This window comes from Serinus canaria, chromosome 7 (genome assembly GCF_022539315.1).
Source record: "Serinus canaria isolate serCan28SL12 chromosome 7, serCan2020, whole genome shotgun sequence".
NCBI lineage: Eukaryota > Metazoa > Chordata > Aves > Passeriformes > Fringillidae > Serinus > Serinus canaria.
Window position 1 is genome coordinate 23,954,126 of NC_066321.1, and position 22,873 is coordinate 23,976,998.

Below are 22,873 nucleotides of genomic sequence, written 5' to 3' on the forward strand. Positions count from 1 at the left end.
AATAGCAGCCAGAGCTGGATAAGAGTGCCCTTCTTATCCAGTGGAATGTTTCTTCCTGAATCCTAGCTAGATAAGACCTTGGAGACACAAGGACAAAGCCTTTCTCTATATATAGGTATTTTTATTCAAAGTGTCTTTTCCTCCCTTGAGCTATATCTGTCAGGAAGAACAGATATATCCTGTGAGAAGTATCTGTGAGTGTGAGAAAGAGAGAAATAAATTGGGGTGGGAATAGCACCACTAGTTCTCATGCTGTGTAATCTTGCCGTGCTGTGGGGTTGCAAGAAAAAGGATGATTTAGAAATGCTAGTAAACCAAGAGGAATAAAATTGATTTGGCTCCTGAGAAAACAGAAGCATCAGTAATAATATGATGAAATTAAATAAAACCACAGAACAAAGCCCCAAGAAAGGGAGTCTTCAACTTGAAAATTCTGAGGGCAGTGTCTAATCCAATCAACAGATATTGACAGATGCTTGCAATTCATTCAGCACTGGGTCAGCATGAGACTGATCATGCAAGTAGTGGAGAGTGCTGATTTCACAGGGCTCTAGATTAATGTTGTACTTAATAACTTAAAAGCCTTTCAAAGAATCCTTTTCCTCCTCCAAAACGTGTGCTCGCCAAAGAAGCATCAAATGTTGCATATTCACATGCTTTTTCCTGCTTCTTCCTTTCTTTTTTTGCCAATCATAGGACAGCTCCATTCAGAGCCCCACTGAATGGATTGCAAGGCAGGAACCTCCTACCCCATCATGGCATTGGAGTAATTGCCATCTGCCTTACTGTTCACGTTGTGCTTCTTCCCTTTCTTCTCTTACATCTTTCTCTTTATCTGATCCTCCTGAGTCTTTTCCCCATACCCCTGACTTCTCTGTTAGCTCCAATTCCTAGCCCCCTTCCCACCCAGCAGCTGTGTGGTAGCTGAGGGGTTTCTCAGCCTGCAGCTGTGTCTGCTGAAGCTGTACACAGCTGCCTGTGCAGCACAGAGCAGGCCAAGAATTGGCTTTCCATTTGAGCTACTTTTTACTGCTTGTGCAGACAGAGAACACGTCACTGGTAACTGCAGTTCTTTTTTCTACAGGTGTACCTTCCAGGTCATGAAATCTGCTGCTCTTTTAAAATTGTTTTTGCTCTTGTCTGAGGTATGCCAGCCTGAATGCAATCCTGTCAGTTCTTATGGGGTTTAACAGCTGATGCCATCCTCTGTGGGCACGAGACAAAGAAAATTCTGCTCTTGGGTTTAACATGTCATCTCTGCTTTTGGTGGAGCTGTAGAGATTCAGATGGCCCCCAGTGTAGCTCCTGCTGGGGTAGAATGGTTCAGAGATGTTGGGCAGAAAAGGGAGAGTTGTGCAGTTCAGCTTCCTGTCTCTCTTGAATTGATTTTTGTAATGAACTGCAAGAAAGCTCTTGCTAATCTGACCTCCACTAAAGGTTGGTCATGTCCCCAGATGGTAATTCATGTTAGGCTTTGCTTCACTGCTTATGCAAAAAGGCCTATTTTTCTTGAAGGTTGCAGATGTTTCCTAAACCTTCTGGAGAAATCAGCATAGTAAAGAATTTTCATTTTAAAACATCCCTGGATGTGCAGAGGAGGCAAAACAAAGGTTAAGTTATTGCCTTCTTTGGAAAATAGGGTAGGATAGCACTGTCCCTGCTAGAAACTGAACAAGGAATATAACTGGGTGATGAAGATCTGCTTTAGGAGTGAAGCTTTCAAACGCTAGAAAAGCTTCCCAAGTGTAATTTTTCTGCCTTGCTGGAGCTGATCAAACTGCCTTGCAACAGCCCCTTCCCCAGTTACAGGAATCAAAAATGGGAGTGATTCCATATAATTTGTTATGAATTTCCCATAGCCTGCACCCATAGGCTGTACTCAGTCCAGGCCAGTGATCAAGCCTGCTTCAGGAGTTCATGACTGATACAGGAGAGGAATGTGGCTCAGTGTGCTGGAGAGAGCCAATGATCAGTTTGTGTTTGCTCCAAACTGCTGTCAGAAAAACCATCCTGACTCATCAGTTAAGGAAATGTGTTGAGCATGGAGGGAAAGGAGGGTAAGGCACTCTGAGACATTTGTAATGCACTGCTGGGAGTGACACTGAGGTCACAGCCACATTGTTTGCTGAAGTCTGTAGGTTTCCATTTCTTGCTCTGTGTGTCTGTCACTTCAGACAGCCCAGCTATGGCGATTTAGTGCAACACTCATCAGCCCAGCTGTGGATCCTTGTGCACCAAACTCCTTTTTCAGTATGGGAATGTTCATGGAATAGAGCTTTCTTAGGAAGCTTTAACCTATTTTGATTTGGAGATGAAAAATGAGTTTTTTCCCATTTCTGCCCTCACTTTTTGTCTGGCATGCACTGTCACTGGTTCTTGTTTGGTTGGTTTCCTAAGGAAGACTTGTGTTCATAGGGTGTGCACCCTTCCCACTTACTTTTGGCCATTTTCCCCTTTCTCTTACAAGAACTAACTTCTGAGCCCTTGGGCCAAATCAGCTGCAGGGATTTGAATTCTCTGCAGTCTTGTGTTCCTGCAGATTTTGTGAGGAGAAGATGACTGAGACAGGGAGTCTGTGCTAGCCGTGCCACAAGGTCACAGTCACAGCCCTGTCCCTGCCAGCCCGGGGAAAAGCTGAGCCAGTGCCTGCCCTGCTGCAGGTCCCCAGTCTCAGTAGTCCAGGCAGCAGAGCACAGGGTTTGTCAGTGCTGCTCAACCCACACACTGAGGACTTGTACAAAGTCCAGAGATGCCTTCTGCTTGTTACATGGGGATAAGGGCAAGCATTGCAACCTGTGGTAAAAAATGTCTTAGTCTAGGAAGAAAGCCAAGAGGGGGAGGTTACTATAATATAGGGAATTGTTGCTTTTTATGCTTCATATTCCTGCTCTACACCAGCAAGCTGCTTTACAAATTTGACAGGATGGTTTTGAAAAGCACACAGAAAAGCTGTCATTTCATTCCTTAGGCTCTTACTGTAGGACAAGTTTCTACTGAGAGCTGCAAACTCAGGAAAGGTAAGAGGCCAAGTGTATCTCTGTGCCTATGCAACCTGCTGCCCTCAGGAGCAGGCAGGCCATTGCTAATGCTCTTTATGACTGTCAAAGCCTTTTACTTTTGCCCCTTGTCCTGATGGCAACTGGTGAGGCAGTTTTCAACAACTTAGAGCAGAGGAGACAGTTTACTGATATAGGCTCCCATCACCTCCAAAATGTCCATGAATGCTGTTATCTCTACATTTTAATTAACATGAGCTACATATAGAAGAACCATTGCAAATTAATATCCTATTAATAATAGTAATATCCTTCTGTTCCCAGCAGTTAAGGACTTGCTGGCAGTGGCTGTGGCACACCACAGATTTTAGAGCTGCATGTTTTATTTTCAGTTGTAACATGGAAGGGATGGTCTTGGCAATTTCTGTCCTACTTGCTGCAAAATTAAATGTTGGTTATTGTGCAGGGTGGATGTTTGCTGATTAGAAGTCCCTTGGGCAGCTGTTGTGCCAGCTCTCCCAATAGCTGTGCAGTTATATGAATTTGGGCTTGTTGGCAGTCCAATTTAGGAACACTCTGTCACCTGCATAGTCAATTATTGACTTCCTTTTTGTGCCCAGTTCTTCTGGCTTTGGGGCAAAAGGAATGGGGTAGAGCAGTACCTTCAGGAAAGCATAAAGGAAAATCTTCATCAGTTGTGGGTTATGCTACCAGGAAGTGAAACTGTTTAAATGATCATGGCAGCTCCTGTTGCTTCTTTACACTTGTCCAAAGCAAGAACTGCTAGAATATATTCCAGGCATTTTTTTTGGAGCCTGAGAGTGTGAACCCATCTTGACACCTCTTTGTAGTTCAGCTCAGGAGTGATTTTTAGTAATGACTTTTCAATTAAACAAAAGGCCTGTTTGACATCTCTTAGAATTTAATGCCAGGCTTTTGGTGGTAGCAGACAGAGAAGAGGAACTACCACATACAGGAAAAAAAAGATGAAGAAAGTGTTCTTCACATATGGAGGGTGGGGAAGGAGACACGGTAAAGGTTTCCATGGCAACATTCCTTGAGAAGAAGTATTTTTAAATCTGTGAATTTTAGCATCAAAAACACAGTTGTGTTTCCCACAAAAAGATTTGGGGGAGGGCTGGAGTGGAAAGAATTTTTCCCCCTACTTTTCAGGTCATTCCAGTTTTTTTTACAGAGGAGCCTGCTCCCAAGATAAATGAAGTATGTGTGAGTTCTGTGATCTTAATGCTCCTGTAAAGAAAGCCTTGCTTCCAAGAGGCAGGAAGCATCAGTCAAAGTTCTATATCTGCTCCAACATCTTTGGTGCAAGCACTTGATCATCTCTTTAATGGAAAAAGTAGTTCAAATAAATCAATGCTAGACCAGTTAAAACTCACAAGGACAAATCTTGCAGGATTTTACATTAAAACTAGTGTAACTTGGCACAAATTCTTAATTTTAATTGATGTACAGTTAAGTGATAGTAGTAGTGATGAGGTAGCTGGGGCCTTTTGCCTTGGCCAAAGAGGAGAGGATGCAGAACTGGAAATGCAGAGAAACCAGGTAAAAGATGTCCCTGGTGAGTGTCTTGGTTACTTTGATGACAGTGAAACATCCCTGTAGGTGGACAAGTGATGCTCCAGTGACACTTACTCAGGAAGTGTTTGCTCTTGATATGGGGTATCAGTGCTGGGACCACCTCTGAACCTCTCTGAAGCTTCTCTGCTCCAGTCTCTGCAGTGCAGAGCCACTCACGGGCACTGGCACGCTCTGCTCCCACTTCCCTGCTGGCATCCAGGCAGGTCAGCTCTGTCACGAGCCTGGCACATCCAATGCTGTGCCTGCTTGGCTGCCAACTTTGAAGTCTCACCAAAAAAGGCTTTTTTTTTTTTTTTAACAGTTGCTTCCAATTCAGTGGTGACTCAGACACTGCAGCAAGGATAAAGTGATCATCTTCCCCTTCAGAGCTTTACAGCAGAAGGCCCTGAGTATCCTCTCTAAAAGAGAGCTTGGTGAGCCCAGCCATCAACTGGATTCAGTTTTTTAATTTAACTGATGGAAAAAGACACTCCAGCAGTGCTGTGTACCTGCTAGCTCAGGGCCTGTGTTTCAGCAATAGACTAAATGATTCCTGAAGTACTTTGTATCCAGAAACCCTGGGGAGGGGAGGCTGGGAGGGAATGAATAGTCATGCAGAAAACAGAAGGGACAATTCACCCATCAGAGCTTTTTTCCTCACCAAACTTCCCTTGACCATGAATCCAGTAAAGGAACAGAAATTTCATGCAATAATAAGAAAAAAGGTAAGTCATATTTGGCCATTTATCTTTTCTGGGGAGGGATAGGGTGTCTAAGAAAGCAAAATTCATACTTCAAACATAATATGAATTCATAAATCATACATGTCAAAAGTGTGGAAATTGGCACTTGGCAGCCATTGTTTCATATTGGCCAAGACCTGATACAGAACAAGCAGGGCTCAGATCTAAGAGACTAAGAGGACTTATCAACTTCCCTACACCTTCATTGATAAAACCTACCAGCAGTAGGTTCTTTGGGAGGAGGGCAGTGAGCCATGTGAGTCAGCAGGAGCTGACAGGGATACACCTGCAAGAATACACCATTGCATATCATGGGAAACCAGTGGCTGCAGCCACCCCCCATTCATTGATCAGCAAGATATTTGGGAGCAGAGAGAGCACTTCATTCTTCTGCTGTGCAGAATTCATATTGAATTTGACAAACCCTGCACCTGGATTTGATGTACTGTTCTAAAATGAAGGAGCAGATTGATTGCTTGTTAGCAGAATGCTCTAAATTAACCTCAGCCATGGACCTGGTTCTGCAGTCCTTTGCATGACTATTATTTATGCTGTACAGTTGCATTGAATACCACTGAGCATCCAGTATATTGGTCTGGTACAGCTGCACTGAAATTCTAGTTGTGGCTTTCAGTTGTTAGAACCCAAATTTTTGGATCTGCTTAGATGTTTGGATTTTGAATACTCCCAAACAGTCAAGCACCTACTTGACTATTTAAACACCTAGATGTCTTTGTAAGTCTAGTATTGCCATAATGCAAAGGAAAAGGAAATTGCATGGATTTATGCCTGGCCTCTGGTTTCATATTCCAGCTGTGGTAAGTAGGTGGAGCCTGTTGCTGTATATACCCACTAGTTCACAGTGAATGTCTTTTTTGCTTGAGGAAGCTTGATGGTGATTTTTACATAGTAAAGATGAAAATACTGCAAACATCCATCATGCATTAGCCTTTATACATTTTATAGCTGTACTGTTCCAGAGTGGCAAACTGAGCTAGCAATCACATTTTCTCAATTACCTTCAAGAACTGGAAATCTTTATCACCTTTTGTGTTTCTTTCTCCCATTACTACTGCACTGGTCTTGAAATTGTCACCAGAGCTAAAAATCCTCATTCTGTAAATGAAACTGATTTCAAAAAATTTTACAGTACAGTCTCCTCATAAACCTCCACAAGTCTTTTGCTGATGTGACTCACTCAATTACTCATGTGGGCAGACGTTCAGATAATAAAAGCGGTTAATGGAAAGCTGTGAGAAAAACTGCTGGTTCCTGAGGAGGCAGCCAGGGGGAATGTACTGTGGGTATTTTATCCTAAGAGCTGCTGCATTCACTGAGCTCCCAGCCACTTTTTTAAGATAAGGATTTCTCCATTCTGCTTTTTCCTTTGTATAAAACCAGCTTGAAATATCAGATTGGCAACAGAGAAGAAAAAGCACACCAGCTGTATCTGTTTGTTCTTCTGCTCCTCTTCCTACATATTAGAGATGATAGCCAGTCTGTGCCCTGAAATAATCCCTTTATCCTAGTGATGTACATACCTAAACAACAGCATTCTAATGAGCTCTGGGTTTCTGAATCAAGGAGCACTACTAACAAGTGGCTAAACAACCTCTTTCGCTGGAAGTGTCACATATACAGACAAGGATCCAATTTTTCTGGAATTAATAAAATTAGGAGATTTGGCCTTGAGATTTGGTTTGCCATAGATCAGGAAATACATCTAGAAAACGGGTTTCAATGACATTTCAGTGAGTGCACAGTAGAGGAATATGACACCTTTTGAACTTCATGAAGCAGAAAAGTGTGGAAAAGTAGTAAGGTACCCCTTGGATGTGAGAACTTCACTATCTAATGAAGTTATCCATGTGTGGTGGCTTCAAAGAGACTTAGAATTAAGCCAAAACTGGGACTAGTGTAAGTGGATGAACTGATTAGAGCTAAGGGCTAGCTGGCATTTGCAGAAATTAACTCTTGGTTGTGTGGCTCTGAGGCTGCTAGATTTTTGGGGGATTTGCTACTGCAGTTGCTGTGTGAGCCCATTCCAACAACAGTGCTGGATATAGAAAGAGAGAGGATGTGAATATGTGCTCATTTTTGATACAAGATGAGCTGGGAGGGAGACTATGGTTTGACTTGTAAAATAGAGCTTCTGGCACAGAGAAGCAGTGCATGGATGTTGAGGCTCTGGACCAGAGAAAGTAAGCTGTCAGATTATATTTAGCGACTACATGCTGCAGGAAAGCACAGAGAGGGAAGGAGGGGAATGATTGCATAGCTGAGCCCCATGGGTAGTGAGCACACAGAGCAGGGAATGAGGCTGTTAAGAGAAGATGAATTGCCTTGGTGTTCCTGATTCAAATAAATCTCTATGTGAGCCCAGGCATCTGCACAGACTTGTATGATTACTTTGATTACCAGAGCTCAGCTTTATTTATCCATCAATAATACCCTAGACTCCCATTAGGTGAAGAGTGACCAACCTGTGGCCTTGCAGCCATTCCCCTCTGCTCTCACCCTAGAATGTCTCCTGCAGCAGTCCCATTCCTAGCTGGGGTAGCAGTAGTCTGAGAGGGGCTCTTGAAACCAATGTCCTAATCTGCTGTACAGCCCAGTTGTACACCCAGCTCAGTCCTAACCCACTAGAATCTTGTTAGCTAAGGCTGGTATCTGCAAAATAGGTTAGACTACCCTGCTCCATTTGAATTCAGGGGTGTGAATCCTCCATTGTGTTTTCTGGAAAGCTCAATCCAAAATAGATGAAGATGGAAAAAAAATCCTTATACCTATATGAGACAGATCAAACCTTGCATGCTGAAGTGTGGCAGTCAATCATTTGGGTGCTGTCATATACTCCAGGGTGCAGAGAATGTAACTTTGACTAGTTTACAGCAGGATGGTACAGCTCAGGTTCTTAACTCCTTCCTGCTAAAAGCTCACTTGTATGATTCAGAGATGCTTTTGCCTCTGCAATAAATAAGGCCTTTAAGCTCCCTCTCCAAGGAGACATGTGGGGAGGCCTGGCTGCCTTCTGTGCATAAATATTTCTGTCAAACTGGATTCAGACTCAGGTGGGTGAAATGACTGTGCCTATGGGAAGCCATGAGCCTCCACCTCCTGTTCGGCAGCACTGCATCACTGAGATTTGTGTTATTGCCACACTGTCAAAATTAGCTGTGGTTGAGAGGAAGGGCTGAAATGCTCCTGTGTGTTCACCAAGCAGGAGGACAGAGCAGTTGGGAGGAGTGAGATGCAGACTGTAAGAGTGAAGAGAAGCTGTGCAAGGAGAAGCTGCCTTCACAGCCTTTAGAAAGGGGATTACTTGTCCAGATGTGTGGTAGAAGGAGGAAGGATGACTTCAAAGGTGTGATTAATTATTCCTTTCCTGTGCAAAGGAGTTATGCTAGTTACAGAAACATCACACATTTGGTTTGGTAGCTCCAAAGAATATGCAAGGTCATAAAATATTTTTAAAATGGTTTATGTAGTAAAAGCAGGATTACAAACAGGGATTAGAAGAGCTCCACAGGGCGAGTTCCTGGAGTTATGCAAGTACCTAAAAATCTGAACTTTAATTTCAGGAAGAAACAAAGACCTCAAAGAATGGTTCTGACTGCTGCAGCTGCTGCAGACCAAACTTGAAAATATGAAAAAAGCACCAGTAGGTCAGTAATAGTGAGCTAGAATCAGTAGTTCAGAGAGGATGAATTTTTGTATTTGCTGTACTGGAGCATTAACTACCCTTCAGTGGCTCAGTGACTGTATCAGACCTTACCTGGGGGATGCCACAGGGTCAGGACAGAGTGGAAAAGGACTGGCAGTTGGTCTGGGTTAGCATCTTAGAGGAGGAATACCAGCAGGAAAAACAAATTAGAGCTGTTCTTTCCTCCCCTGTTCCCTGAATGCTTGTCGTTTGATCCCTTGGAAGGAAACTGATGAGCAACTCTGCTTTGTGCTGGCCTCTCTTTGAGACCACATGTTGCTTGTTTTCTTTTAATGTCTGAAATGTTAGAAAGAGAATTTTTCCTATTTGGCCTGACCTCTTCCTTCCGGGGAGCGTACCTCCCCTTGTACTGGCTCTGTCCTCACCCAGTGCTCTCTTGAAAGAAAGTTCAGCACAAAACTAGAAAAAAGCTTGGGATTAGGAATAAGATGTGCCCTTAAACAGATGGTCTGAATCTCTGCAGCATGTCCTGCTCCTCTTTGGAGGTGCTGTGAGGTATCAGATGTCAGCTGTGCACTAGATGGTTCTGAAAGAGCAATGTTAGGGCAAACACTTCCATGAGATGGAAGCTACTCTCCTACCTTTGTGCAGCCAGCCTTTTACCCAGCAGCAGTTTCTCATAAGCAGAGAGGTTATCTGTGGTTATAATCTTGATTGCCCAGCAAATTGCTGAATGCCTGAGGAAGCAGGAGGAGAATGTGCAGCTTCAGGGTGTGTGGGTTTTTCAGTCTGGTTTACAGTGAGCACTGGAGGTTGAGTGTTTAAGATGCCTTGAGATCCTGACACCATTTGTTGCAGAATTAGAGAGCTGCATTCTGTGCTGGGAAGCCACCCCAGCATTTTGGAATAGGCATGGGAGTTCAATAAACTGCTGCTTGCTTCAGAAGCTTTGGATTATGAGGCTGGCAAAGAGTGGCTATCCAGGCAGAGGCAGACCCAAACACTATGTGAAGCAAGCATGAAGACTGTGTCTCTGTTGGGGGAGTGAAGGTACATACTTCAGTTACAGACTTTTTTCTTCAATTGCCCAGTTTTCCTTCCCTCCCTCACCCCTCCAGTAAGTGCACCCTTCCTCCTAAAGGGCATGGGCCTATATATATCATCAGTACACATGACCAGAACTTTGGTACCAGAGTCCTTTGTCCTTTATCCAGCTGCAAATCTGCTCAGCTCCATGTGATGCAGCAGCACAGGGATTTTCAGCTTTTGTTCTGCTGTTTACAAAGACTGAAAAGATAAAAAGAAAAATGTTCATGAAACTAGAGCACAGTTATATAAAGAAGTGAACTGAAAACTTGCAGCAGGATCTGTCCAAGATCTGACCTGGTGATCTGTCGAAAGAAGATCTTTACTTGCACCCCTTATGTGATGTGCTGTTCAGTTCTCTGTAAAGTAACAAAAATGGAAGAGACTTTGATTGTGATTTCTTACTGTGTGCAAAACATAGGTGGCCTTTGAGGTACCCCATCATTACTTTTCTCTAATAAGGAATTGATGATTCAAACTGTACATGTGGGATGGCCATGCAGAGTGCTCAGCTGCAGGATTGCATGTAACCAATGGGTTGGCTCATCTGTGTAAATTTTTGTGAGGAGAGGACTCCCTTGGGTGATTGGCAGGACTAAAACCCTGACATGTGAGAGAAGTTGGAAGAATAGTGGTTTCCCTGTGCTTTTGGATCTCGATCTCCAATTTAAAGTCTCTAGACTGCTTGCCTTTCTATTTTTTGGTGACTGTTTGAACAGCACCTTTAGGTGAAAAATGTGTTTGCTCCTCAGTCTTGAAGATATTGATATAAGGGAAAATCTTGCACAATAGCATTGAAAAAAATTGGAGAAGTTACAGAGTGTAATAAATTCGGGCTGAGGGAATGCAAAAACTTAAAATTAGTTTAGCACATCACTTGACAGATGGGAAGTAATTTATGTAAATTTAGGGAAGTGGTAGTTGGATTCAGTTGATCTAATTTAAACACTATTTCTAATTATTTTTTGTATGCATACAGAGGATTATGGAATGGTCATTATTCTGACAGAAGGGCTCTTCATGTTTAAATTTAAATCCATAAATGAGTACCCTATTAAAATGTAAACATGCTGTGATTACAAGCACCTGATTATGCAGGCAGGTTAGTCCAGCTACTCTGGTGAACAGCTGTGTGCATGTATTTCACATAATGCCTTTTCTTACACCCTAAGAACCACAGGCAGAGCCCTTGAGAGGTCAAGGAGTGCCTGACCCACACACAGGTGGGAGCTGCCTGTAAGGAGGCTTGCTGATGTTGAGTGCAGATTTGAGAGCAGATGGGCTCTCACAGATTTCCACTGAAAGCAGGACCTGGTGCCACCCAAGGGCACAGAGAGAAGATCACACAATTAAACAATTCCTCCTCCCTGCACTCTGGTGCTGCTAATCCAAGTTTAAACTCCTAACAGCATCTTTTGAGAACCTTCTCCTTTACATTTTGACAGCTCTCTCCTTTTGCCAAGGGAAAGATCATGTAGGTTTACTGGGGAGCTGCCAAATGACAGCTTGACTTCACACCTGAGAAGCAAATGAATGAGGAGAGAAGGAAAGCCTCTGCCTACCTCCAGCCTGGCACAAAGACAAAGAGTCTTGGAAGCATGGGCATGAGCAACCCCTGGAGCTGCAACAGCAGCAGCAGATGTGACACGAGCAGAATCCAGGCTGAAGCTGCAGTGCAGGAGGGAGCACGGGGCCTGTTACCAAACTGCAAAAGCATTATCCATCAGCTGCACACCCTGGGGGAAGATGGAGGCCTGGCCACGGATGATTCTTGGAGGTGTGGGATAAGGCTTGGAGCTCCACACTGTACAGCAGCCTTCTTGAGTTGATTTGGCTGGCTTTCCTTCCTTGACCATTGCAGAAAAGACTGCTCTCTCAAGACATGCATTAACAATTAGCAGGGCAGCTGACAGCCATGATTCATTCTTTAACTACCCCAAACCCAGTATTTTTGGATGTGTAACTCATGGTTTATAAACTCTGTGGGTAGAGGGCACCAAGAACGAGCCTGCACAACACCTCTTTGCTCCTTGTGGGTTTAGGGCGGAATGCCAGACTGTTGTGGAGAACTGCAAGCAGCCTGACTCCATGGGTGTTCAGGGACCCCATGGGTGTTCAGTGACAGCACAGGTGCTCATGAGCAGTCAGTCACCTCTCTCCTCCCACAAGCATCCTGGTGAGGTGTCTCTGGCAGGGTGTTCTGTGCTTCATAAGCCTTTTTGTGAGAGTAAGTCTATTACAGCTACAAATTGCCCTTGACTCTCTAACTGTTTGTAGAAAAGTAGTTGAAGTTGTGAATTTCAGACCACATTTCAAAATGGGAGAAAAATGCTTTACATATGAGGGTTTTTTCACCAGTATGATGAACACTGTGCCTGACTCATCCTTCATATGGGAGAGCAAGCTAAGAAGAAATGACCCTCAGGGCAGGGATTTCTATCTTATTTTTCTTTTAAGGGAAGAAATTTCCAAGGAGTGGCCCCAAAGACTATTAGTTTGTTGCCTGACCCCGCCAGGTGTTTGCAATCTGCAATTCTAGAAGTTAGGCATATCCAGCTGGATGCCTTTGCAACAACAATCAAAGCCAGGGAACAACCGTTCCTGTAGGAGCAGACTGATGCCCAGGTCCTATAGCGCTGGATGTTCTCTGGCCAGCTCCAGGTGTCTGTACCCTGAGCGCTGGGACAGCGCCAGGCCTGGTACCGGATCCAGGAGCTCTCCCAGCGCCCTGGGCTGCACTACGCGGGCAGCAGGAGCTCTGTGGAGCCTCACGGGAACCTGAGTGAGTACTCACAGCTGCAACTCATTCCAAAGGGACAAATGAGCTCCCCTGCAGAAAGCTGGGACGCTTCTGCCGACAGGGCTGGTTGCTTGGGGCTTTTTGGGGGAGAAAGGTTACTTCTAGGTTCAGGTGGAGGATTGAGTGGGAAAGCCTTGCACACTCCTCGAAGGGTGGGCATTAGAGTGACTTTCCTGGGATACAAAGGACGCCAGTGCTGAAGCCGGGAACTGACCGATCGGACCTGACTGATGGCCTCAGTGTAATGCTTCAGCCACGATGCTGTCCTTCCTCTGTTTCTGCTGACCCTTCACTATGTGCTTTTTTGGCAAGGCTGGAAAGCTGGGAGTTCACCCTCCCTCGCGCCCCTGTAGAACAGCAGCTTTTCAGAGAGGATCCACACAGAGGACACCTTTTGTTCTTCCTGCGGCCATCAGGAGAGCCGCTCGGCGGCCGCCCGAGAGCAGGAGTGTCTGGAGCTCACACGGCACTCGGAGCCCCCAGGGCTATGGACACAGGTGGCCGCAGCCCTGCGCTCTGCAGGGCGCGTTGCCAGCAACCCGCCAGCGAGTGAGTTAAGGCAAGGCGATTTAAAAGGAAGCCAAGACTCGCCGAAAGGTGCACTCGCGCAGTTATTTACTGTTTCCCGGGACAGCGGTACCGGGGCCGCCTGCGAGCCGTGCACCCCTATCCCGCTCCGGCCGGAAACGCCCCCCGCGCGCTGCCGGCACGGAAGTGGGCGCGCGCGGGGGGCCGCGCGGGGCGGCGCATGCGCAGGAGGCGGCGCGCGGCCGCGCCCCGCCCCCGCCGCGGTGGGGGTCTGGCGCGCGCTCCGTGCCCGCGGCGCGAGGCCGGGCCCGGGCGGCGGGCGCGGAGCCCGGGGGGGCGGGAGGAGCGCGCGGAGCGGGCGGGGGGTGAGGGACGTACGGTCGGTCGGTCGGTCGGTCGGTGAGTCGGTCGGTCGGTGAGAGGATGTGAAGATGGCGGAGCTGCAGATGCTGCTGGAGGAGGAGATCCCGGGGGGGCGCCGGGCCCTGTTCGACAGCTACACGAACCTGGAGCGGGTGGCCGAGTACTGCGAGACCAACTACATCCAGGTGCGCGCGGGCCGGGGCCGGGCAGGGCGCGCCCTCACGGCCGTGCCCGCGGGGCTGCCCCGCTCGCCGGGCCCGCGGCGGCGGGCGGGCAGCGCCGGCTGCTGCAGCCTGGGCTGGGGGGGGGGAAGCTGCTTCACCTCCAGCGTGAACTAGCCCGGCGTGATGAGGCGCAGAAATATGTAATTGATTCCTAAATTGAATTTTTTCCACTTTGTGAGTGAATGTTTATTCCAGATCGTGTCTCTGTACCCCCTTTTCGTTCCCTCAGCAGATTGTGATCTGCTTTGCAGCCGAGGTGATGTGATAAACCGAGGGCACGGCTGACTCCCGCAAATACAGTGTTGGTGCCTGTTAATTTAGAGCAGAATGATACAGGCTTTAGTAGAGTTATGTCTGTCCGTTTGTATTTCCCTTCTGCAGCAGGACTGTGGAATTCCTTTGGAAGGGCAGCTGCCAAGAGGTAGGTGCAGGATGGAAGCGTGATGTAGTAGAGCTGATACAGAACTAGGGAGAAAGAGATGAAGCGCAAGTGCTACCGCATAGTGTGGTTTTTGCGGTGATAGCTCTAAAACCAGGCTGGTGTTAGGACTCTGCTTTTTTCATTTCTCTTTCTAGTGGAAAGAAAGAAAAAATACTCTCGGTTTAGTTTGATAGCGATAATAGGGCCAAATGAAAACTTTGCCCCAAACACAAGAAGACACCCTAAGACGTGTCTGAGTGTGCAGGAGAGAAAGGTAGGGGGGGATGATGTGGATTTGTGGTGTCAGTATTGAGAGAATTCCAAAGTGTCCCAGAATTGTTTTTGAATTCAGTCCCCGAAGGGCAGAGTGCTTTCGTGCTTCCAGAGGGCAGCTAGCGATGAGATCTGTACTGAGACTGTTCTGTCAGTGAAAATAGGAGAGACTATTTAACCAGAGGCAGAGAATACTTAGAATGTCCCTGTAAAAAAGCTTTCACTGTTTTTTTTTAAATTGCTTAATGACTAGCTGTCCTTTAGAGAGAAGACTTTGCATATTTTGGGTCATTTACAAAACAGGTCAATTACAGTAAAATGATATAGCTGTATTTTATTATGTAATAGCACTTCTGATGTTGAATTAGCATGACTTGGGGTTTTTAAGAGATGTGTTGAAATCTTACAGTTATGACCTGACATATGTGTGTTTAAATTTCTGCTTTGTTGAGAAGTGATTTTTCTGGAATATGGGAGAGGAGTATTGGAAGGCAGATCCAGATAGAAAGAACTGCATGTAGTTGGGTTTTTTCCTTTGTGGTTTTTTTTTTTTTAATTCTTTGTATAAATCAAAGTTTTCAAATCTCTACAGAACAAATTCACTTTTAATGACTTAATGAAAACTGCAGAAGAGGACTCCATGCTGTTTTGTGCAAATAGAGAAGGAAAAAAAGATGGTTATTGCCCCCGACAGCACACAGTCCATAAGGACAGTCTAGGATCACAGGAGATGGATACAGGCAGATGGTGAATGAAGGAAAAGAATGAGGCACTCTTGGTCAGCCTGATGGGTTCTGACCACCACACTGCAATATCCCGACTGTTAGCAATTTATCCAGGCATCATGACAACACAGAGCTTTAAGGGGGAGGTGAGAATTAAGGAATGAAGTTGTGTTGTGACCATTGACTGTGAGGTGCAGTATGGATCACAGCATCAACAAGCTTAAATTTTTCAGGAAGTGGGGAATGGAGACATCAGCCGGGCAAAAGGCTCTGGCTTTTGTAGTGCTCTGAAACATGACAGGGTGGGTTTGTTGCGGAGAAGAGGTTCAGTGTGAGGGGATTCTGGATTTAGTGGTGTGAGTGTCCTAGTAACAAATCTGTCAGCGAGCTCTCCCCACCTTCACAGTGCCAGAGCTACATAAACTGCTGCACCAGATCTCTATAAAAAGCTGATTTTTTCTTCTCTACCAGAGGGGAATAGATTAATGGGAATAACTGTTGGCTGATTTGATATTTGTGGTTTTGCTTCTAATAATATTTATTATTCCAAAGTTGTTATGTCTAAAAGAAGTCCAAATTATTTTCAAAATAGCAGCCTTGAATTTTTGGGGGAAGATAGGTTTGTAAATGCTCTGAAATGCGTGGAAGAGTAATCATCCAGAAAGTCATGTAATGAAGATGAACTAATTCTACTGTAATCTTGTAGTATTTCACTGCTGACAGGAGATTTGTTGTGGATAATCTTGAGATCTAGGAGAGGCTCAGAATGTGGCTGAGACCTGAAGTTTATCTGCAGGATGGTAGGTGCTGTTTTGATGGGAACATTGAAGGCCCTTCATTGGCCTGTATTATCTATTTCAGTAGCCAAGCCACTCCCTTTCTGTGCCAGTTGCTGCTTTGAAGTTTTATTGTCCAGTACAAAAACTGTTACAAAAGCCAGTGAGGCACAGACCAGTGTAACAGAATTTGAAATTCAGCGCTAAAGCAAATGGGTTTTTTCTCTTCCCCCCCACCCAGCAACATAATTGCAGCTTCAAAATAATTAAAATGTAATCTCATACACGACGAAATTGCTAGTTCAAAGTGGTAGAGCTGTGGCAATTGCAACTCATTTGACTTCTGCTTATGAAATGAAAAATCTGTTCTTAAAAATTTTGTCAGTGTTTATCCAAATTATGATTGATAAGTAGCTCGATGACTTTAGCAACAGGGAATGTTACATAAAATATTATCCTTTCCTTGAGTCTGTTATATGGTAGTGTATCAGAGAACATTAGCTTTCAATTTTGTGGAAAATTATAGGAAATACAGCAAATATATAGTAAGTGGGCCTGCAGCAGTGAAAGAAAAGACTGCTGTTTGGGGAAAAAAGTTTCTTCATGTCAAAAACATCTTATTCTTCTAGTAACTTGGAGAAATCATACAGGTTTTTTTATGTCATGCTGCTTCTTAAAGAGAAGGGGAAGAGAAGCTTTTTTGTTTAGGAGAGTGTTTGTGTGGTATCTGACACCATGTCAATCACAGGTTAAATTTTGTATGGTCTGTTCAATGCTTTATGTACTAGTGCTGTGTCCCCTGTTACAAGTTCAGTCTCAGTCTAAATGTGCAACAGAGGCATTCTATAAAATTTGATTTTTTTATGTACTTGGTATTTGCAGACTACATTGATTTATCTGGTCTTTCATAAGAACCAGGTAATAGTTATATTGGGCAGTGTGTTGTGTTTACAAAGCTTTCATATTCCTGCTTAATTTTGTTCAGGAGTATCATAAAGAAAATTTCTACTTATGGTAGTATAAGTAATAAGACCAAACAGTTATGTGACTTGCACGTCTTGTTACTGACATAAATTCCAACCCTGGCTTTCCCTGTTAAGTTTCTTTGAGCTTGTCCTGTGTAAGTCTATTCTGAAATAATCTTTTGTTTGTTTCTCATTATCATTGCACATTTTAAAAATCAGCTTTTTGTTTTGTGCAGTGCATGGCGCTTTCTAGAGTAACTTATTGCTTCTGTCTGCAACTCTTTGTTGAAAGAGTCAGAAAAAATTACCAGGTGGAGACATTTCAACCTGTAAGTGTCTGGTGAGCAGATTTGAGGTGGGGGGAGGGCCCTCCACCACAGCATGCAGAACTGAGAGAAAAGCCAAGCTTCTGTCCTCTGCCCAGCCTTCAGAAGGAACCTCTGATTTCTCTGATCCAGCTGTGTTGGCTGGATTCTTCTAAAAGGCTCTGGTTTTTTTAGTTATTCAATATTATTATGCTTTACTTGTCAGCTCTAGAGGCTGAAGAGGGAGCTTCTGATTTTCCTCCCTTCATAGTCTTCATGTTGCCATCACTGTTTGCATTTTATATACAGAAACAGTCTTCTGGTGTTTGTGAGGGGTAGGGTAGAAAGAATATTTTTGTTCTTGTTCTTGGTAATCAATCCATCCTGCTGGTTACGAGAAATAACCTGCTTTCATTCCTGCAGATAGCTTTATTTAACTAGACATAAAGGTGAAAACTACTTGTTTCTCGGTACTTTTACTACAGTTCATAGATCAGTGAGTTTCATAGTTGCTTTCTACATATCTGTTTTTTTTATTTAGATCTCATAAGCAAACCTAAGTTGCTGTAGATTTGGAAGCATCTTCAGTAGGCTGAACAAAAGAATAAGGCATCTCTTAGCATATTAATTTTAAATTACAGGAATGCTTTAGAATTACAGGTGCTTTAGAAACAGCAGCCTAATGGTTACAGCTTTAGTAATAGGAAATTTCCCTGGGCTTGCTTGTAATGACCGGTACCAGTATATAACTTGTGTAATTTTACAGGAAATTGCAGGAAATATGGTTTATAAAGAAGTTCAAGAATGATCTCTCTTAGTTTACTGAAGATGTGTATCACCTTAACAGTTGTGACTGAGTTAGATTTAGTTTAAAATCTATTTAGTTTTCAGAAGTGTGAATATCAGAAGAAAGTTGTTTTTGCTCTTTCTGTTCCCTAAGCTTGTTTATTCTGTAATCCAACTTCAGTGAAGGGATGATTAATCTTAGCATTGACGGAACACTTGTTCTGCAAGCATGAAAGTGGATATTGATTAGCTCCAGTGAATATTAGTCCAGAAGTTCAGGAAGATGATAACAAGTTGGTACTCTAAAAAACCTATGAAAGAGTAGTAATGAATACATGGGCAATGTGCTGTACTGTCTCACTCCTAAGTTCAGTGAATATTACATGGATATGTCTTGTCCATCTTGTCCATCAGTCCTGTCCATATGGTAGGACTTCATGAAAACTGTGTGACTTTAAATTTGAATATGCAGTGGTGGATTAAGCTTGAAAGTCAGCCAGGTGCCCACCAAGCTGTTCTCTTACTCTCAGTCCTCAGCTGAGCAACAGGAGAAAGTAAGGAGAGAAAAACCAAACCCAGCTCATGGGTTGAGTTAAGGACAAGGAGGTCACTGACAAATTACTGTCATGGGCAAGCCACTCTCATCTTGGGGAGTATTAATTTAATTTACTGCCAATTGAAAATAGAGTAGGACAGTGAGAAACAGAGTCAAAACTAAACCCACCTTCCCCCAGCCTTCCCTTCCCAAGTTCAATTTCACTCCTTCGTTTCTAAGTCTTGTACTTCCTTCTTGTCCAGTGATGCAGGGGAACAGGGAATGGGGGATGCTCTAGTTCATTCATATCACTTTGTCTCTGCTGCTCTTTCATCTTTCATCCTCTCAGTCTTTCTCCTGCTCCAACGTGGCCTCCCTCCAATGGGGTACAGTCCTTCACAAAGTGCTCCAAAACACTTCGGAGCACAAATACCAGGTCTTCCCGTGGACTACAGTTTTTCATGAATTGCTCCAGCATGGGTTCTTCCCAAAGCATCCACTCCTGCAGGAACAAACTGCTCCTGTGGATGCTCCACAGGCCACTGTTCTGCCCAAAGCCTGCTCCTGCATGGACTTCTCTCCAGAGGCTGCAGCTTCTGCCAGAAGCTTCTTCTGTGGGCTCTGCACAGGCTGCAGCTTCTTTCAGAGCATATCCACCTGCCCTGCCATGGGATTCTCCATGGGCTGCAGGGCAATCTCCGCTTCAGCGCCTGGAAACATCTCTTCCCCTTCCTCCTTCTCTGACCTTGCTGTCTGCAGGGTGATGTCTTTCACATTTTTCTCAATCCTCTCACGACTGCTTCACAGTGGTCTTTACCCTTTGGTAGGTGCATTGGCACAGAGGTGCCACCAGCATGGCTGACTGGCTTTTGCCAGTGGTGAGGCTCTTCTGGAGCTGGCTTAGAACTGGCTCTGTCTGATGTGGAGGCAGCTCCTGATCTCCTTTCACAGAGGCTGCTCCTGCAGCCACCTGGCTACCACTAAAGTGGCTTGTTAGGTTTGGGAACTTCAGTGAGGATAATTAGAATGTGTTTCCTTTAAGTGAGTCAGTGAAGCTGGCAAAGTTGTTGAAGAATTTATCACTCAACCAATCTACTTTCCTTTTTCATCACCTGTGCTGTGTTTTGCCAGGAAAGCAAATTTAATGCAATTATTAGTGCCACAAGTTCAACCTGGAGTTCAGGAAGTGCTAGATTGATCCTCTGTGGAGTGGATATGAAAACAGCATGAGCCATTTTATTAGTGGTAATTGGGGTTGCTAGTGGTAATACTGTGAGTGTAGGTATGAAAATAAAATTTGTAAATATGCAAGTTGCTAATATAAATGTTGTAACACTAAATGTTGGTTACAAGTGGTATTCTAATTGTTCCCTTCTATAGTTTATTTTCAGACTGTGGTTATTGAATTATATTGATCAAGAATTCTAATTCAGAGTAGAAAGCTTCTGCATCCTGCAGTTAATCAGCTCTCTGAAATTTATTGTCCATTGCTTGTGTTTTACTTGAGTTTACAGTTATTAATCTTTGTGGCTTAGTGCTGAGGCAGAAAGTGGTGCCTATGTAAGGCAAGAACATCTCCAGTCAGTGCTTTAACCAAGTAAAATCTTACTCTCTAGTGTTCAGCAGAATATTTTCTTGATGAAAAACATTGATTTAAATACCATGTTGCAGCAGATTTATTCAGTAGAACCTATGTCTAGAGGCTGATGGCCCTTTTTCTTTTTTAAAATTTTGTTTCAAGTGCTGTTTTCACACTTAATTGCACACCTGAAATTGACCTCTTGTTTAGTAATCTAAGTTTTCTTAATTTTGTTGGATATCTCTGCCAGGAATTTCAGTCATTGGGCTGCTTTATGAAGCAAAATTCCAAGTCAGTAGATTAAACCTCATCACAGCACACTGAATTTAGGAGCATTTCCTCTTCTCAGGGCTCTCACTAGTTAGGTTGGCAATTCTTTCTTGAAGTGAAGGAGCTAATATGTTTTTGCAAGTGAGTTGTGTCTATTTCAGTGAGAAGTCTTAATTTTCTGTTTCTCGGGTGTCACTAAGTTGCTCTGTCAAATTTCAATTTATGTAAGTATAGACTCTATATGTGCTATTCCATTTTCCTGTAGCTTATTTCCCAGTACATGCCATTGTAATATGCATTCTTAATGGTATTTCACTGTGAATAATAGTAACTGCTTGCCTTATTATTATTGGCTTAGTGTTACCATGATAAAGTTGTTTTCTGCTCAGTGACATGCAGGCTGAGGAACAAATATTACTTGGTCTGGGGTTTTAGTAGCCTGGCTGTGTTGGTTATAACACACAGCCAAAGCCAGCTTGGTGCCAACTCATAAATTTACTATTTTTTTTCTTAAAAACTCTTCTAAGTAAATGCAATTGTTTTTATTAGGATATTCTGTAACTTTGTTGTGAATTTCCTGCTGACAAGAGCAGTGCCATTGCTTTGGTCAGGAATGGGGAGGGGGGAGTGTGAAGTGAGGGAGGAGGAGGGAATGACTGAGGCAGTGAGCTGTTAGATGGACAGTTTAAGGTAAGTGAGAAGTTCATCAAGATACCAGCTATCAAACGTGGTTATTTTAAACTTCTGTGCAGCAGCAGCAGCAGTGCTGCTTTTTGGGCCTGAAGGTCTGTAGTGCAAATGTGAGGTGGTGTTTCTGTGGCCCCGTGAGAACTGTGAGCAGTGGGGCTGTCCCCTGTTAAACATGTGAGGGTTGGTACACATAACCTGTGGGTAATGTGGGGCTTCGAAAGCACAGTCAGTGCTTGATTTTCTGTAGAGTCTGTCTCATACAACATAGTCTCTTCTTGACACTGCTGCTTTTGCCAGACAGGAATATACCAACTTAGCTGAAATAGTATTTCTGTGTCTGATCTCTGTTCAAACACAAACAAAATGTACAAAGCCATTTATTACTGAGTAGTGTCGTATGAATTCAAAGCACACTGATTTGTCTTGGTTCACTTTAATAATAATCATTAAATAGTATGTGTTCACTCAATATGCAGTGCAGATTCTCAGCTAGCTTTAAGTGTGTCCTTTTATACTGTAAATTTAAGCAATGCTGGCCATTGCAGCATTTGTAATTCACTCTGATTTTTTTTTTTAAACTAGATGGTGACTTTGTAAGTTGGCTTGAGAAGTGGAGTTTGTTCATAGCTTTTTATGTAAGGCAGAGTGTTTGCTGCAGGTTGTGGAAGTTTGTTGTCTACCTACTTTTAATTGGGTAAAAACCACAGGTGTGCTGCAACTTGTGGGAAATGTAAAAATGTTAAATATCCCAAATTAAATGGCTATTTTAAATCAGCTGACATACATTTATCTGTATGGAGGGTCTGTGGAGGGACAACCCAAAAATATTTAGCCAAAAGGAGATGAGAAATAGAAAAAGCAAAAGTCAACCTCTTATCCCTCACACTGCTAACAGCAAAAGAAGAGGCTGAGGTGGATTTTTCAGTGTCTCTGCAGGCTTCAGAGACACTGAAAAATGCCAATATGAGCAGATGCTCAAAAAAGGGCTGGTTGTTTTTGACAGAAAAGTAATGAATGATTGGATTATTCAAACAATATTTTGATAAGTATGAACTGTGTACACTGGTTTCCCATTTTTCTTGGGTAAAGTACGGGGATACTAAATTAAGTTTGAGAGGTAATGCTACTTCCCAATCTCTGGAATTATGCTATGGGTTTAGGATTTAATGGTATTCTAGAAAGGCTAGACATTTTAAATAAATAATGAGAACATAAGCAGTTCTGTCTTATCCTTTCATATTCTTTTGCCTTTCATTTATTCCATGATGGAGTTTTCTGTCTCTTATATGAAGTATTTTGCACTGTCCACTTTAATTCATTTCACTGGATTATTTGGGATATTGCTTCTATTTAATCTGTAGTTTCTGTATCCTGAATATGATATATCCTGGATCCTTTGAAATGCTTTTTGCACAAATTGGTGTTGGATTTTCCTTCCAAGGAGAGGGAATTAATGTGTTGAGTTACTCATATCAATTTAATAAGATCGAGATAAATTTCATTTGTGGGAAAGAGAGCTAAAGGTTTTTATGTGGTGGAATATATATGTGTGTGCTGAAGTGGTGG

The 22,873-nt window shown here is 43.5% G+C and overlaps 1 protein-coding gene across 7 annotated transcripts in view; it reads left to right on the forward strand.

The window, feature by feature from the left end:
* The first annotated feature begins 13,717 nt into the window (after positions 1 to 13,717).
* The window catches only part of ABI2 (abl interactor 2), a 63,404-nt gene continuing 54,248 nt past the window's right edge, over positions 13,718 to 22,873 (forward strand). For all 7 annotated transcript variants that reach the window (XM_030241603.2, XM_030241606.2, XM_050977107.1 and 4 more), the window contains exon 1: positions 13,718 to 13,943. In XM_030241603.2, the coding sequence (XP_030097463.1) occupies positions 13,827 to 13,943 (117 nt within the window). In that variant the 5' untranslated portion in view covers positions 13,718 to 13,826. The remainder of the gene's footprint in view (positions 13,944 to 22,873) is intronic.